The sequence below is a fragment of the Psammomys obesus genome, unplaced genomic scaffold (genome assembly GCF_907164565.1).
Source record: "Psammomys obesus unplaced genomic scaffold, mPsaObe1.curated_primary_1811, whole genome shotgun sequence".
Lineage (NCBI taxonomy): Eukaryota > Metazoa > Chordata > Mammalia > Rodentia > Muridae > Psammomys > Psammomys obesus.
Genome location: NW_026596117.1, coordinates 10,101,882 through 10,114,698, shown reverse-complemented (window position 1 = coordinate 10,114,698; position 12,817 = coordinate 10,101,882). Strand labels below are relative to the sequence as shown.

Sequence of the window (12,817 nt, the reverse complement as noted above, 5' to 3'; positions counted from 1 at the left end):
TATTTATTTTATTTATTATGTACACAGTGTTCTGCCTGCACGCCAGCAGAGGGCACCAGATCTCACTCTAGATGGTTGTGAGCTACCATGTGGTTGCTGGGGGTTGAACTCAGGACCTCTGAAGGGCAACTGGTGCCCTTAACCTGCCATCTCTCCAGCCCAGTTATCTTTTTAAATCAGAGCACTTTGTTAGCTTTTTGGTGTCTTCAGCATTCTATGATTTTAAGCGAACATGTCAAAATATTTTTTAAAAATGTAATAATATTTATACCTGGCCCCACCTTCTCTGACAGTTTTTTACATGTATAGGTATCTTGCTCATAGCCCTCTTCCTCCCACTGCCTTCCCCCAGGCCCTCTCCCATCATACCTCCCTCCCTATTTCATGCCCTGGTCTCTTTTAATAACTTGCCAAGTCTTCTCAGAGTTGGCACAATGTTCACGGGTGTGGCACCTTCTCCTGTTTCTCTGGCCTGCCCCCGTGCAAGCCAGAGGAAAAGGAACCCCAGCAAGCAAAAGGAACCCCTGGCTTCCCCCCCACCTCAGAAGCTGGTTGGGAACTGGCTGTGGTTTTTTTTGTTTTTTTTTTCGGAATTTTGTACTGTGGACTGACTGACTCTCATTCAAACCAGCCTTCCTTGGGCTAAGCCGGGCAAACAGAAGCCAGCGGGATTCCCTGTAGCTTGTGTTCTGATCCGTGCTGACTTTTATATCTTAATCTGCCCTCTAGGTTGTTCCAGTTAAACCCTCTCGGCCCAAAAGGCACTTCCCTTCTGCTGGCACCATTGAAAGTGTCAACCTCGACGCCATCCCCCTGGCCATTGCCCGCCTGGACAACAGTGCCGCCAAGCACAAACTCTCGGTTAAGCCAAAAAACCAGAGGGTGTCAAGGAAGCACAGGTGGCTTGCCCAGGTGCGTAGAGTCGGCCGTAGGTGGTGAGACAGGTGCCCTGCTTGCTGGGCCCTAATTCTCCCCCATGTGTGGCGCTGGAGTAGAGTAAGGTCCAGGGCGCTCCCTATCAGGGCCTTGAATGTTCCGCGGTGTACAGGGATCAAACGATCTGTTTGCCCTCCATCGCTCGAGGTGGGGGACCTCAGGGCACAGCCTGGAAAGGTGTGCCAAATGCCCAGGAGTTTTCTGCCCAGAAAGACAGGCCAGCTCTGCGTAGCTGAGGTTCTTCTTAGGGTGGGGGCTTCTGAGTCACACGCCTCGGGGGACAGCAATGAGATCCAAATCTCCTTCTTTTTTTGCTCACCCGCCCAGTGCCAGGTTTATCGTTTTTTCCTGTCAGTCATCTATACTAAGAAACATAAATTTGGAAACAGCAAATGAGGGGGGCTAGAGGGCAAAACAAAATATATTATTTCCTCTGTTCCCTCAACTATTCTTGAGTATGACCAATGACTGAGTTCATCTGGAAAGGAACACATTCTAAGGACCTTGAATAGACTGTTTTGTGCTTAATATAGGTGCATGCATACTTATGATAGCTTAGCTCCTAAATCCGGTATGGTAAAAAGATTTACAACAATAACAAATTAGAATCATCATAACGACATACACTGTACTAAGTCGTTAAAGCATATTAATTGTCTCTGGAGATTCAGCTGCCCGTAGTATTCGGTTGCCTTTAGGGCAACTGAAACGGTGGGGGCAAAACCACACTCATTGCTGTGACAAAGTATCTGAGGTTTATTTTGCCCAAGGGTTTGGGAGCACAGTCCATCTTGTCGCAGAAGTCACGGCGGCAGCAGTACAGAACTGAAGGCAGTCGCTTTGCACACGGGGTGGGGGGGGGGGGAAGAAGCAGGGATAAAAGCGCGCAGCTTGTTTTCACCTTCCTGCCCCAGCCCTTGGCAAGGTGCCACCCACATTCGGGCCGGCTAAGCCGTTCTGGAAAGAGCCGAAGGTGATTCTGGGTCCAGTCAGGTTGACCCCGAGGCTTGGCCGTCCTGCGCGGCTGTGTCCGCGCTTGGGAACATCACCTCGAGATTAGGAGGCTCGCCTGGGCCGTGGCGGGGACGTCAGGGCGCTGTGCGGGAAAGGCTAATTGTTCCCCTTTCCCGGGCTAGGATCGACAGGACCAGGCGGGCAGCTTGGAGAGCCAGTCCTCCCTGGACCAGAACGGGCAGCCGGGAGAAGACAAGCACGTTTGCCATGAAGAGGAGCCAGAACCTTTGGAATCCCAGGAGGAGAAAAGACTCCAGGAAGAGTACTGGCGGGAACTTGAAGCCAAGTGCAAACGGCAAAAAGCCGAAGCAGCCGAGAAGAGGCGCCTGGAAGAGCAGAGGCGGCAGGCGCTGGAGAGGAGGCTGTGGGAGGAGAGCCTCAGACACGAGCTGCTGGAGGAGGAGGAGGAGGAGGGCGAAGAGGCAGACGCGCAGCTGGAGGCAGGGAAGGCGCCTCCAGGGGAAGGGCGGCAGGCGGGTGTGGAGGAGCAGCGCTGCGCAGAGCAGGAGCCGGGAGATGCCAACGACCCCGCGCGCCCCGAGCCGGCTGGGCGCAGGCGTGAGCAGGAAGAGGCCGAGAGGCAGGAGGAGAAACTGAGGCAGAGGGATGCCCAGAGGCAGGAAGAGGAGCGGAGGCAGCGCGAGGCCGAGAAGAAGGAGGAGGAACTGAGGCAGGAGGATGCCCAGCAGAAGCTGGAGGAGGAACTAAGGCAACTCGAGGCCGAGAGGCGGGAGGAGAAACTGAGGCAGCGCGAGGCCGAGACGCAGGAGGAGAAGCCGAGGCAGAGCGAGGCAGGGAGAGGCAAGAGCCCTCGGGAAGAGGAGGAGGCAGAGAGGATGCTGCGGGAGGAAGAGGAGGCCAAGCGCGCGGGAGAGCCGAAAGGGCGGGAAAAGGAGGCGCCGGAGCCGCGGCTGGAGGAAGGCCCGCCGAGCCCACGAGGAGATTGCCAGGCACTGCCAGCGGGCGACGCCGACCAGAAGGACCCCGGGGCGCGGGAGGAAGCAGAAAAGCCGGAGTCCGCGGGGTGGAGGGAGACAGCGGAGGAGCAGAGGGGAGAGACCGAGTCCGCGGGGCCGAGCGCCGGCGCAGACGCAGAGGGGGCGGGGGCTGCGCAGACAGACATCCCCCGGCCGCAGGAGGGACCGGTGGGCGGGCTGCGGGCCCCGGAGGAGGAGGAGGACGACGAAGCGGCCGCTTCCGACGGCGACCGAAAGGGGGAGGAGCTCCGCTGGCAGGAGGTGGAGGAGCGGCAGAGCACGCCCCGGCCCTACACCTTCCAGGTGTCGTCGGGCAGCAGGCAGATCGTCTTCCCCAAGGTCAACCTCACCCCGGTGACGCCCGCCAAGGACGCCGGCCCGGCCCCGGCGGCCCAGGATCCGCCCGCGCCCCGCGGCGCCCTGCCGGCGGCGCTGAGCATCCCGCACACGGCCATCCTGGTCACCGGGGCGCAGCTGTGCGGCCCGGCGGTCAACCTGAGCCAGATCAAGGACACGGCCTGCAAGTCCCTCCTGGGCCTGTCGGAGGAGAGGCGGCCCACGGACGTCCCCCCGGGGGAGCCCAGGGCCGGCGGGGGCAGGGCCAGGCCTCCCCCGGAGTCGCCGTCGGGCAGCTCGACGGCGCTGGCCGAGTGGGCCTGCATTCGCTCCCGGATCCTGAAGAACGCCGAGGGCGACCCCCGCGGCGACCGAGAGCCGGCCAGGGCCGGCGACGAGCCCGCCCCCCGAGCGCGCTGCGACTCCCGAGGGAGCGCGCGCAGGGCGCCGCCGGGCAACGCCAAGTTCTCCATCACGCCCGCCTGGCAGAAGTTCTCGGACGGCGGCGGCGGTGCCGAGACCTCCAGACAGGGCCAGGACGGTGAAGGCGGGAGGAAGAAGCCGTCCGGGCCGGCGCCCAGCGGGGAGACGGCAACCCAGCCTCCCCCGCCTGCCCCGGCCCCGGAGCCCCAGAGGAGCCAGGACCAGCAGGAGGCGAGCCAGGAACCCCCCGACGCCACCGACGGGTGCAAATTTGCCAAAGACCTTCCATCGTTCCTCGTCCCGGGCCTGCCCTCCCCGCAGAGAGCTGCGTCCCGCACGGAGTCCACGACCACTCTGGACAGCGAGACCACGGGTGACGTAGGAGAGCCAGACCCCGCGACGCCGGGAGGTGAGGAAAAGGCCTCGCCCTTTGGAATAAAGCTGAGAAGGACCAACTACTCCTTGCGCTTCCACTGTGACCAGCAGGCCGAACAGAAGAAGAAAAAGAGGCACAGCAGCACGGGAGAGAGCGCGGATGGGGGCACCCCCGCGGCCGGGAGCGCCCCCGGAGAGAGAGAGCCTGAAGCCGTGGCCCCCAAGCACGGCCCACCCCTTCCCCAGGACAGAAAGCCAGCCCTCAGCCCTCGGAGGGACTCCGTGGAAAGCCATTCTAGCGGTCACTCTGTTGCCGTCGCCCAGTCGGGGCCACCACCAGCCGGTAGCCAGACCCCAGCCCCGGAGCCCGACAAGGCAGCAAGCAAAATGCCCCCGATGCAGAAGCCGGCCCTGGCTCCCAAGCCTGCCACCCAGACCCCACCTTCATCCCCGCTGTCCAAACTGAGCAGACCCCACTTAGTCGAGCTGCTGGCCAGGCGAGCTGGGAAGCTCGACTCGGAGCCCTGTGAGACCCGCAAGGAGAGCCAGGAGAGCAGTAGTAACCAGCCACCGTCGCTGTCGCTGCCAGAGTCGCCAAAGAGGCAGAAGAGGGATGAGGAAGAAGTGCTAGAGAAGAAGCCCGCTTCCCCGCCTCCGCCAGCCAGCCAGCCAGAGAGAGCCTCCCTAACTCCTGAAACTGGTAGAAAAGGTATGTAGCCTCCCACACAGAATGCCCAGCTTTGTTCGGGGGAGAGGGACCTGAGGGAGGGAGCCCCGGGGAACCCTCTCTAGGAGGACAGGAATTGGGAGCAGGTTTGCTCCCGACTGGTCCCTTTCCATTTTTCACATTCTTTGAATTGACCTGTAGCCCCAGTCAACACAGATCTCATTAACCATTTTGAGCAAGTCTGTAGAGACGATGGGAAGTAGAATCACCGTCTGGGTAGCCAAGGCAAGAAGATGGGAGGGAGGTCAGGCCACCAGCCCTGGTCCTGTGAAGCTCCAAACTCCCCTGGGCCATGTAAAATAAAACACAGTTTAACACCCTTCCTTCCCGTGCTGCAGACTTCCCATACAGAGCAACCCGGGGCTCTGGCTGCCTCTTTCTTCACACTAAATATTTAAGGTGGTTGAGTTGTCAGCTGACTTGGCTTCCGAGCCTCCTGAGAATGCTCACCTAATCTTCCAGAGACAAAGTTTGGCTCATGACCAGGGAGTTTCTCTTTTTAAGTTTGGGGTGGCTTTTGCTTCCTTGAGAAGTGTTAGCTTGGTTCCTTTTCATACCTTCATGGAAGCCTCTAGAGTGCTGCTGTGAGCGTGCCATGCCATCCTCACAGAGACCGTGAGTGGACATGATTACATCTCTCTGCAATGTCAGAAGTGAGCGAATAACAAAGCCACAGGCTCTATCTGTTTTTTCGCTAGCCCTTTGCCAGGTAGTCTCTGTTTCCCGTGGTGGTTGGCCAAGCTCTCTTATTCCAATCTTAATTACTAATATTAAATCTCATATCACACGTAACACTTCACATAGTAAATACACACGTGTACATGAGCACGTGTGTGCATGCACGCATGCTTGTGCACATATGTGTGTTTTGTACCTGTATAAAGTGTTAAGCCTCAATAGGAGTCAAGGAATCCAGAGAGGGCTTCCTGGAGGTGGAGTGCTGACGCAGATTCAGAGTCGCTGAGGAACCAGGTAAGAAAACAATAATGAACCCAGCAGGGCGGCCAGAGAGAGGAGTGCCAAGAGCACTCACCCTTACAGAGGACCATGGGTTGATTCCCAGAATCGCTCCTCACACCTCTGCATAGCTACCGTTCCAGAGGGTCCAGTACCCTCTTCTGGCCTTCAGTGGGCACCAGGCACACATGCAGCACACTGGCATACGTGCAGGCAGCGGGCGCATACACACATACACACACACACACACACACACACACACACACACACACACACACACACGAGGACTACTGCCAGGGAAGCAGGGTTTCAGATAAACAAAGCCTCAAACCTTAGGGTTGGGTCCAGCTGCAGAAACAGCTGGAGCTGAAGGACCACAGAGCCATAGAAAAGGTTTGGTGTCTTTATGGGGTACAGGTGAGCAGGCTACACCCTTGGTCTATGCGGTGTGGTCTATAAATCCCCAGCCTTAGCCTTTACGACTCTAATAATGCTCATGTGTCCACATGTCTCCAGTTGCTGGGATCAGTGTCCAGGTGGTTCCTATCTCTTTTAGGAATAAGTGTGTCAGTGTGCCCCATGGGTAGTGCCGGACAAAAGAAATGACGAAGCGCCATCCTGCTTCTGCATTTGCACTCAGAATGGAGCCCAGAGCACCTTGGGGCGTGGAATTGCCTGGGGCAAGGCACACATTGAGAGCCTCTGTCTACCCAATAGGGAGTAACTTAGAGCAAGCCACAGCAGGTCTCCACAAGTCCTTTTTGTTTTTAATTTTGTATTTTAGAGGTTTGTAGTTATCGTTGTCTGTTCGGCCTTGCATTCATAAGGATGGGCTCCAGCAGCCCAAGGTCATTTCCTTTAGTTCTGACAGTGTGCTTCTCTGGCCGTGGCCGGCTGGCACTCCGGTAGAACCCAGGTGCCTTTCTCTTCAGCGCCTTTCTTTTCCACGTTGTTTTCCTTCACTCATTTCAGGAAGCCATCTCCAGTCTTAAACGGTTAATATACTCAACATGCAGATTACTACTCTTGACAGGAATCTTGCCCGGTGCTGGTGGCACACACCTTTGATCCCAGCACATGGGAGGCAGAGGCAGGTGGATCTCTGAGTTTGATGCCAGCCTGGTCTACAGAGTGAGTTCTGGGACAGCCAAAAGCTACACAGAGAAACCTTGTCTCGAAAAACAAACCAACACATACCTTGCCCTTAATTTTCTTGTTTGCAACAGTGCCAGCAGCATTCGGAGTAATGGCATACACTCTTCCAGTTTTGCCATGGTAACATTTACAGGGCACCCCTTCTTTTTTTTTCTTTATTAATTACACTTTATTCACTTTGTATCCCCCCTGTGGTTCTCTCCCTCCTCCCGTCCCAATCCCTCCCTTCCTCCACCCTCTGCATGCATGCCCCTCCCCAAGTCCACTGATAGTGGAGGACTTCTTTTCCTTCCTTCTGATCCTAGTCAATTAGGTTTCATCAGGAGTGGCTGCATTGTCTTCTTCTGTGGCCTGGTAATGCTGCTTCCCCCTCAGGGGGAGGTAATTAAAGAACAGGCCAATCAGTTCATGTCAGAGACAAACCCTGTTCTATTACAATGGAACCCACTTGGATACTGAACTGCCATGGGCTACATCTGCGCAGGGGTCTTAGGTTATCTCCATGCATAGTCCTTGGTTGGAATAGCAGTCTCAGGAAAGACCCCTGTGCTCAGATTTTTTGGTTCTGTTGCTCTCCTTGTGGAGTTCCTGTCCTCTCCAGATCTTACTGTTTCCCACTTCTTTCCTAAGATTCCCTGCACTCTGCCCAAAGGTTGGCCATAAGTCTCAGCATCTACATTAATAGTCTGCAGGGTAGAGCCTTTCAGAGGTCCTCTGTGTCAGGCTCCTGAATTGTTTCCTCTTTTCTCCTTCTTCTGATGTCATCCTCTTTGCCTTTCTGGATAGGAATTGAGCATTTTAGCAAGAGTCCTCCCTCTTGATTAGTTTCTTTAGGTATTCATATTTTAGTAGGTTTATCCTATATTATATGTCTACATGAGTGAGTATATGCCGTGTGCATCTTTCTGCTTCTGGGATAGCTCACTCAGGATGATCTTTTCCAGATCCCACCATTTACCTGCAAATTTCATGTTTTCCTTGTATTTTATTGCTGAGTAATATTCCCTTGTGTAGATATACCACAATTTGTGCATCCATTCCTCCACCGAGGGGCATCTGGGCTGTTTCCAGCTTCTGACTATTACAAATAAGGCTGCTACAAACATGGTTGAGCAAATGTCCTTATTTTGTACTTGAGAATCTTTTGGATATATGCCTAGGAGTGGTGTAGCTGAATCTTGAGGAAACGCTATTCCTAGTTGTCTGAGAAAGCACCAGATTGCTTTCCAGAGTGGTTGTACAAGTTTTCATTCCCACCAGCAGTGGAGGAGGGTTCCCCTTTCTCCACAACCTCTCCAGCATGTGTTGTCTCTTGAGTTTTTGATCTTAGCCATTCTGTTGGGTGTAAGGTGAAATCTTAGGGTCGTTTTGATTTGCATTTCCCTGATGGCTAATGAGGTTGAGCATTTCTTTAAGTGTTTCTCTGCCATTCGATATTCCTCTGCAGAGAATTCTGTTTAGCTCTGTACCCCATTTTTTAATTGGATTACTTGATTTTTTGCTGTTTAACTTCTTTAGTTCTTTATATAAACTGGATATTAGCCCTCTGTCAGATATAGGGTTGGTGAAGATCCTTTCCCAATCTGTAGGCTGTCGTTTTGTTCTGAGGACAGTGGCCTTTGCTTTACAGAAGTTTCAGTTTCATGAGGTCCCATTTATTGATTGTTGCTCTTAGAGCCTGTGCTGTTGGTGTTCTGTTCAGGAAGTTGTCTCCTGTGCCAATGAGTTCAAGGGTATTCCCCACTTTTTCTTCTAAGCAGTTTAGTGTGTCTGGTTTTATGTTGAGGTCTTTGATCCAGTTGAACTTTAGTTTTGTGCAGGGTGATAAGTATGGATCTATTTGCATTTTTCTGCATGTAGACATCCAGTTGGACCAGTACCATTTGTTGAAGATGCTGTCTTTTTTCCATTGAATGGATTTGGCATCTTTGTCAAAAATCAGGTGTCCATAAGTGTGTGGATTTATGTCAGGGTCTTCTATTCGATTTCGTTGATCCACCAGTCTGTTTCTATGCCAGTAGCATGCAGTTTTTAGTATTGTTGCTCTATAGTACAGCTTGAGATCAGGGATGGAGATACCTCCTGAAGATCTTTTACTGTAGAGAATTGTTTTAGCAATTCTGGGATTCTTGTTGTTCCATATGAAGGTGAGAATTTTTCTTTCAAGGTCTGTAAAGAATTGTGTTGGTAATTTGATGGGAATTGCATTGAATCTGTAGATTGCTTTTGGTAAGATGGCCATTTTTTCTATATTAATCCTGCCAAGCCATGAGCATGGGAGATCTTTCCATCTTCTGATATCTTCTTCTAATTCTTTCTTCAGAGACTGGAAATTTTTTTCAAACAAGTCTTTGACTTGCTTGGTTAGGGTTATACCAAGGTACTTTATGTCCTTTGTGGCTATTGTGAAGGGTGTTGTTTCCCTAATTTCTTTCTCGGCCCTTTTGTCTTTTGTATACAGGAAGGCTACTGATTTTTTTGAGTTAATTTTGTATCCAGCCACTTTGATGAAGGTGTTAATCAGCTGTAGGAGTTCCCTGGTAGAATTTTTGGGGTCACTCAGGTATACTATCATATCACCTGCAAACAGTGATACTTTGACTTCTTCCTTTCCAATTCGTATCCCCTTGATCTCCTTCAATTGTCTTATTGCTCTAGCTAGGACTTCAAGAACAATGTTGAAGAGATATGGAGAGAGAGGGCAGCCTTGCCTTGTCCCTGATTTCAGTGGGAATGATTTAAGTTTCTCTCCATTGAGTTTGATGTTGGCTATAGGCTTGCTGTGTATTGCCTTTACTATGTTCAGGTATAGGGCACCCCTTCTTAACAGTATGCACCCCCTTGAGGTCGACTGTATCACCCATCTTATAGATGTGGCCAAAGGAACAACTCCCTGTTTTCTAACTGGCAGAGAGAACATATATAAGGTGATTCTCCTCTTTCCCCTTCTTTGCCATTTTGGTGAATTACTGGAAGATGGTTGTTCAGCCCCAAAGACTATTTGCCTCACTCGCTTGGGCATGAGGCTCTGATAGTAGCCTGTGGATTCATCCTTATAGTGACTGCTGTTTGATGGATCAGCTAATTTTTTGTTTTGTTTTGATTTTAGCTTTTGTGTCCATTAGCTCTTGTCCCTCTCAACCTGACAGGCTCCATCAGCCTCATCCCTTCCCCATGAAGAAAAAGCTCAATTTTCATGGAGGTGCCTCTTTGATTATTGTAATCTTCTCTCCAAAACTGTTGCCATCCCTATTTTCTTTCCTGGTATTTAGATTTTGGATTTTCAGAATCCAAATTAAATAGCCTGGGTATGGTGGCTCCGGAACCCCAAGACCAAGTTCTCAGCATAAAGGAGATTTATTTGCCACAGAGGGACCGAGGGCAGGGAGTAAGAGATAAGGGCAGGAGATTGAGAATCGGGAGAAGAGGAAGGGAACAAGGGGGAGGAGAAAGGGGTATTTGTCCCAGAGGACAAAGGACTGCCTCTGGATAGAGAGGAGACAGGCGTAGCATATAGGAAAAGTTGCAGTTTATAAAGGTAAAGGGGAAACCCCATGTTAGGATGAGGTGTTTAATTTTAATTGAGTGTGTTAATTTAGGTTGGCCAAAGGGGGCTTTTGATTGCTGGACTTCAATACTTTGATAGCTGGACCTTGGTAGTCAGCCTCAGGTGAAGGAATTGGCTAAATAAGGGATTGGACCTTGGTGGCTAGCTTTAGGATTGTAAACTAATGGTTTTTAGAAAGGCAGAGGGAATTGGGGAGGAGGGTGCGGCCTGCCAGAGTCATGCTGGCCACACTTGAGCTGAGTCCCTTCAGCATGTGCCTTTGATCCCAGTACTTGGGAAGCAGACAGATCTCTGTGAGTTAGAAGCAAGCTTGGTCTACATAGCCAGAGTGGTTAGGATCTCATACTGCTCTCACAAGGACCAGAGTTCAATTACAAGCACCCAGCTAGTAAGACCCTGCCTCAGACAGACAGAAAGAAATACAATAAATAAGCATGAAAACAAAGACTGCTTGTTTTAGCTGCTGCCTCCCTTCACGGGAGGTTTGCCAGTCAACTGTTCTGGCCTAGGGCTGACCAAATGTATTTGAACGCCCCATCAGATAAAAAACGTTAGGCATAGACTGCCACTTTATTTGTTGGTTGTACACATGTAGAACCATCACCAGCTAAACCCTCTGGGATGCTATCTGCGCCTCAAGCAAGGTCCAGGCAGGATGATGTGTTCCTGCTTTGCAAGACATGGCACCACCTTTTACTCGCTGGTTCGTTTCTTGTCGGATCTGATTTCTTTATAGAGTAGCAGGCCAAGAAAGTGTTGCCTCTGCGTTATTAACAGTAAATTCATGAAGTGTTTTTTTTTTTTTTATCACCATCTACTTGTCATCTAAAGAATCATGTAGTTAAAAGGAAGTAGGCTCTTCCGAACATTGACCCTGTTATAGAATCTTTCAATATGCTAAAAAAAGAGAGAATAAAACCACAGTTCCTTCCAGCTCCTCCCAGTTTCCCTCAGGAGTCTCAACCCAAGCTAGGCCTTTAACCCAAGCACTTGCCTTTAATCCCAGCACTTGGGACGAAGAGGCAGGCAGATCTGGGTCGGTTCAAGGCCAGCCTTGTCTACATAGTGAGTGTCAGGATGGGCAGAGCTATATAGTGAGACTCTGGCTTGAGAAAAACCAGCAAACAAAAAGATTTCTTAAAATCCATATTGCTAGTGACACACAACCTCTGGTGATGTGGACTGAGTGAGGGTGTCAGTGTCAACCTGAATACTCATCATTAATCTTCAATTTAAAAGTAAAGAAATAGGGCCTGGCTCAGGGCTTAAAATCAAATACTGCTTGTACAAGGACCAGAGTTTGGTTGCAAACACCCTCATTGGGCGGTTCACAACTACTTAGAATTCAGCCTCTGGCCTCTGTGGGCACATGTACTCATTGGGTGCATACACACACACACACACACACACACACACACACACACACACACATACACACACACTTCAAAATAAAATAAATCCTTTTTTTTTTTTTTTTCTTTGAGACAGGGTTTCTTTGTGCAGCCTTGGCTTGCTTTGTATAGCAGGCTGGCCTTGAACTCACAGAGATCCCTCTGCCTCGGCCCCTGCTAGGATTACAGGTCTCCACCACCATGCCTGGCTATAATATAAATCTTTAAAAGTAGACAAATTGAAATCCTCATGGTTTCTTCTCCCGATGAAATGTCTTACACAGTCTCTGTGGCAGTCAACCAGTTCTGAAGACCAACGACTCACAAAGGAGCCTGTCTTCTGGAGGCTATGCGAGGACAGCGGGACAGCTGAAAGAAACTCTAGTCTTTCGCCACCACCTCAGTTTTTCCATGTGCTAGTGGCGGCCGACTAGCGGTCTCATCACCCCTTCCCTAGCTGGTGGCTTTGTACTTTGGAATATGTAACTGTGTGCCAGTGGGTTTTTTATTTGTTTGTTGTTTTTGTCACAAGCCTTGGGAAAATCCTTGGCTGAGGCTCAAACAGAAATCCAACTTTAATGTCCTGTTTATGGTCCTGTGAGCTAGACCTTAACAAGCCTTTACACTTACTCTTCTAAAATCTGGTCCGAGGTCCTCATTAGGGCAGTAGTTAGTACGGTCAGTCTTAGAAAATCCATAACCCCAGACTATTCAAAGTGCAGTTCTCAGGGAATACAAACTTCCTTCCTTCCCTTTAAAATTATTTGTCTTCATTTTCTGTTTGTTTTTAGGAAATGGGTGGCAAGAAAAACACTATGAAGTCTTAATTACCCATCACAGAGTGTAAACGTTGGTCGGGTCTTTGGTGTGGATGGCTTTGCCCTCTTTGATGCCTAACATAAAAGTGGCAGGACTCTGTCCACCAGCTTCATAAATAATGGCAATGCACCTGTGAGCT

At 51.0% G+C, this 12,817-nt stretch overlaps 1 protein-coding gene across 3 annotated transcripts in view; it reads left to right on the top strand.

Annotated features, from left to right (window-relative positions):
• The window catches only part of Cracd (capping protein inhibiting regulator of actin dynamics), a 207,856-nt gene that overhangs the window by 185,827 nt on the left and 9,212 nt on the right, over nucleotides 1-12,817 (top strand). For all 3 annotated transcript variants that reach the window (XM_055629198.1, XM_055629199.1, XM_055629200.1), the window contains 2 exons: nucleotides 730-912; nucleotides 2,073-4,770. In XM_055629198.1, coding sequence (XP_055485173.1) covers nucleotides 730-912; nucleotides 2,073-4,770 — 2,881 coding nt within the window. The remainder of the gene's footprint in view (nucleotides 1-729; nucleotides 913-2,072; nucleotides 4,771-12,817) is intronic.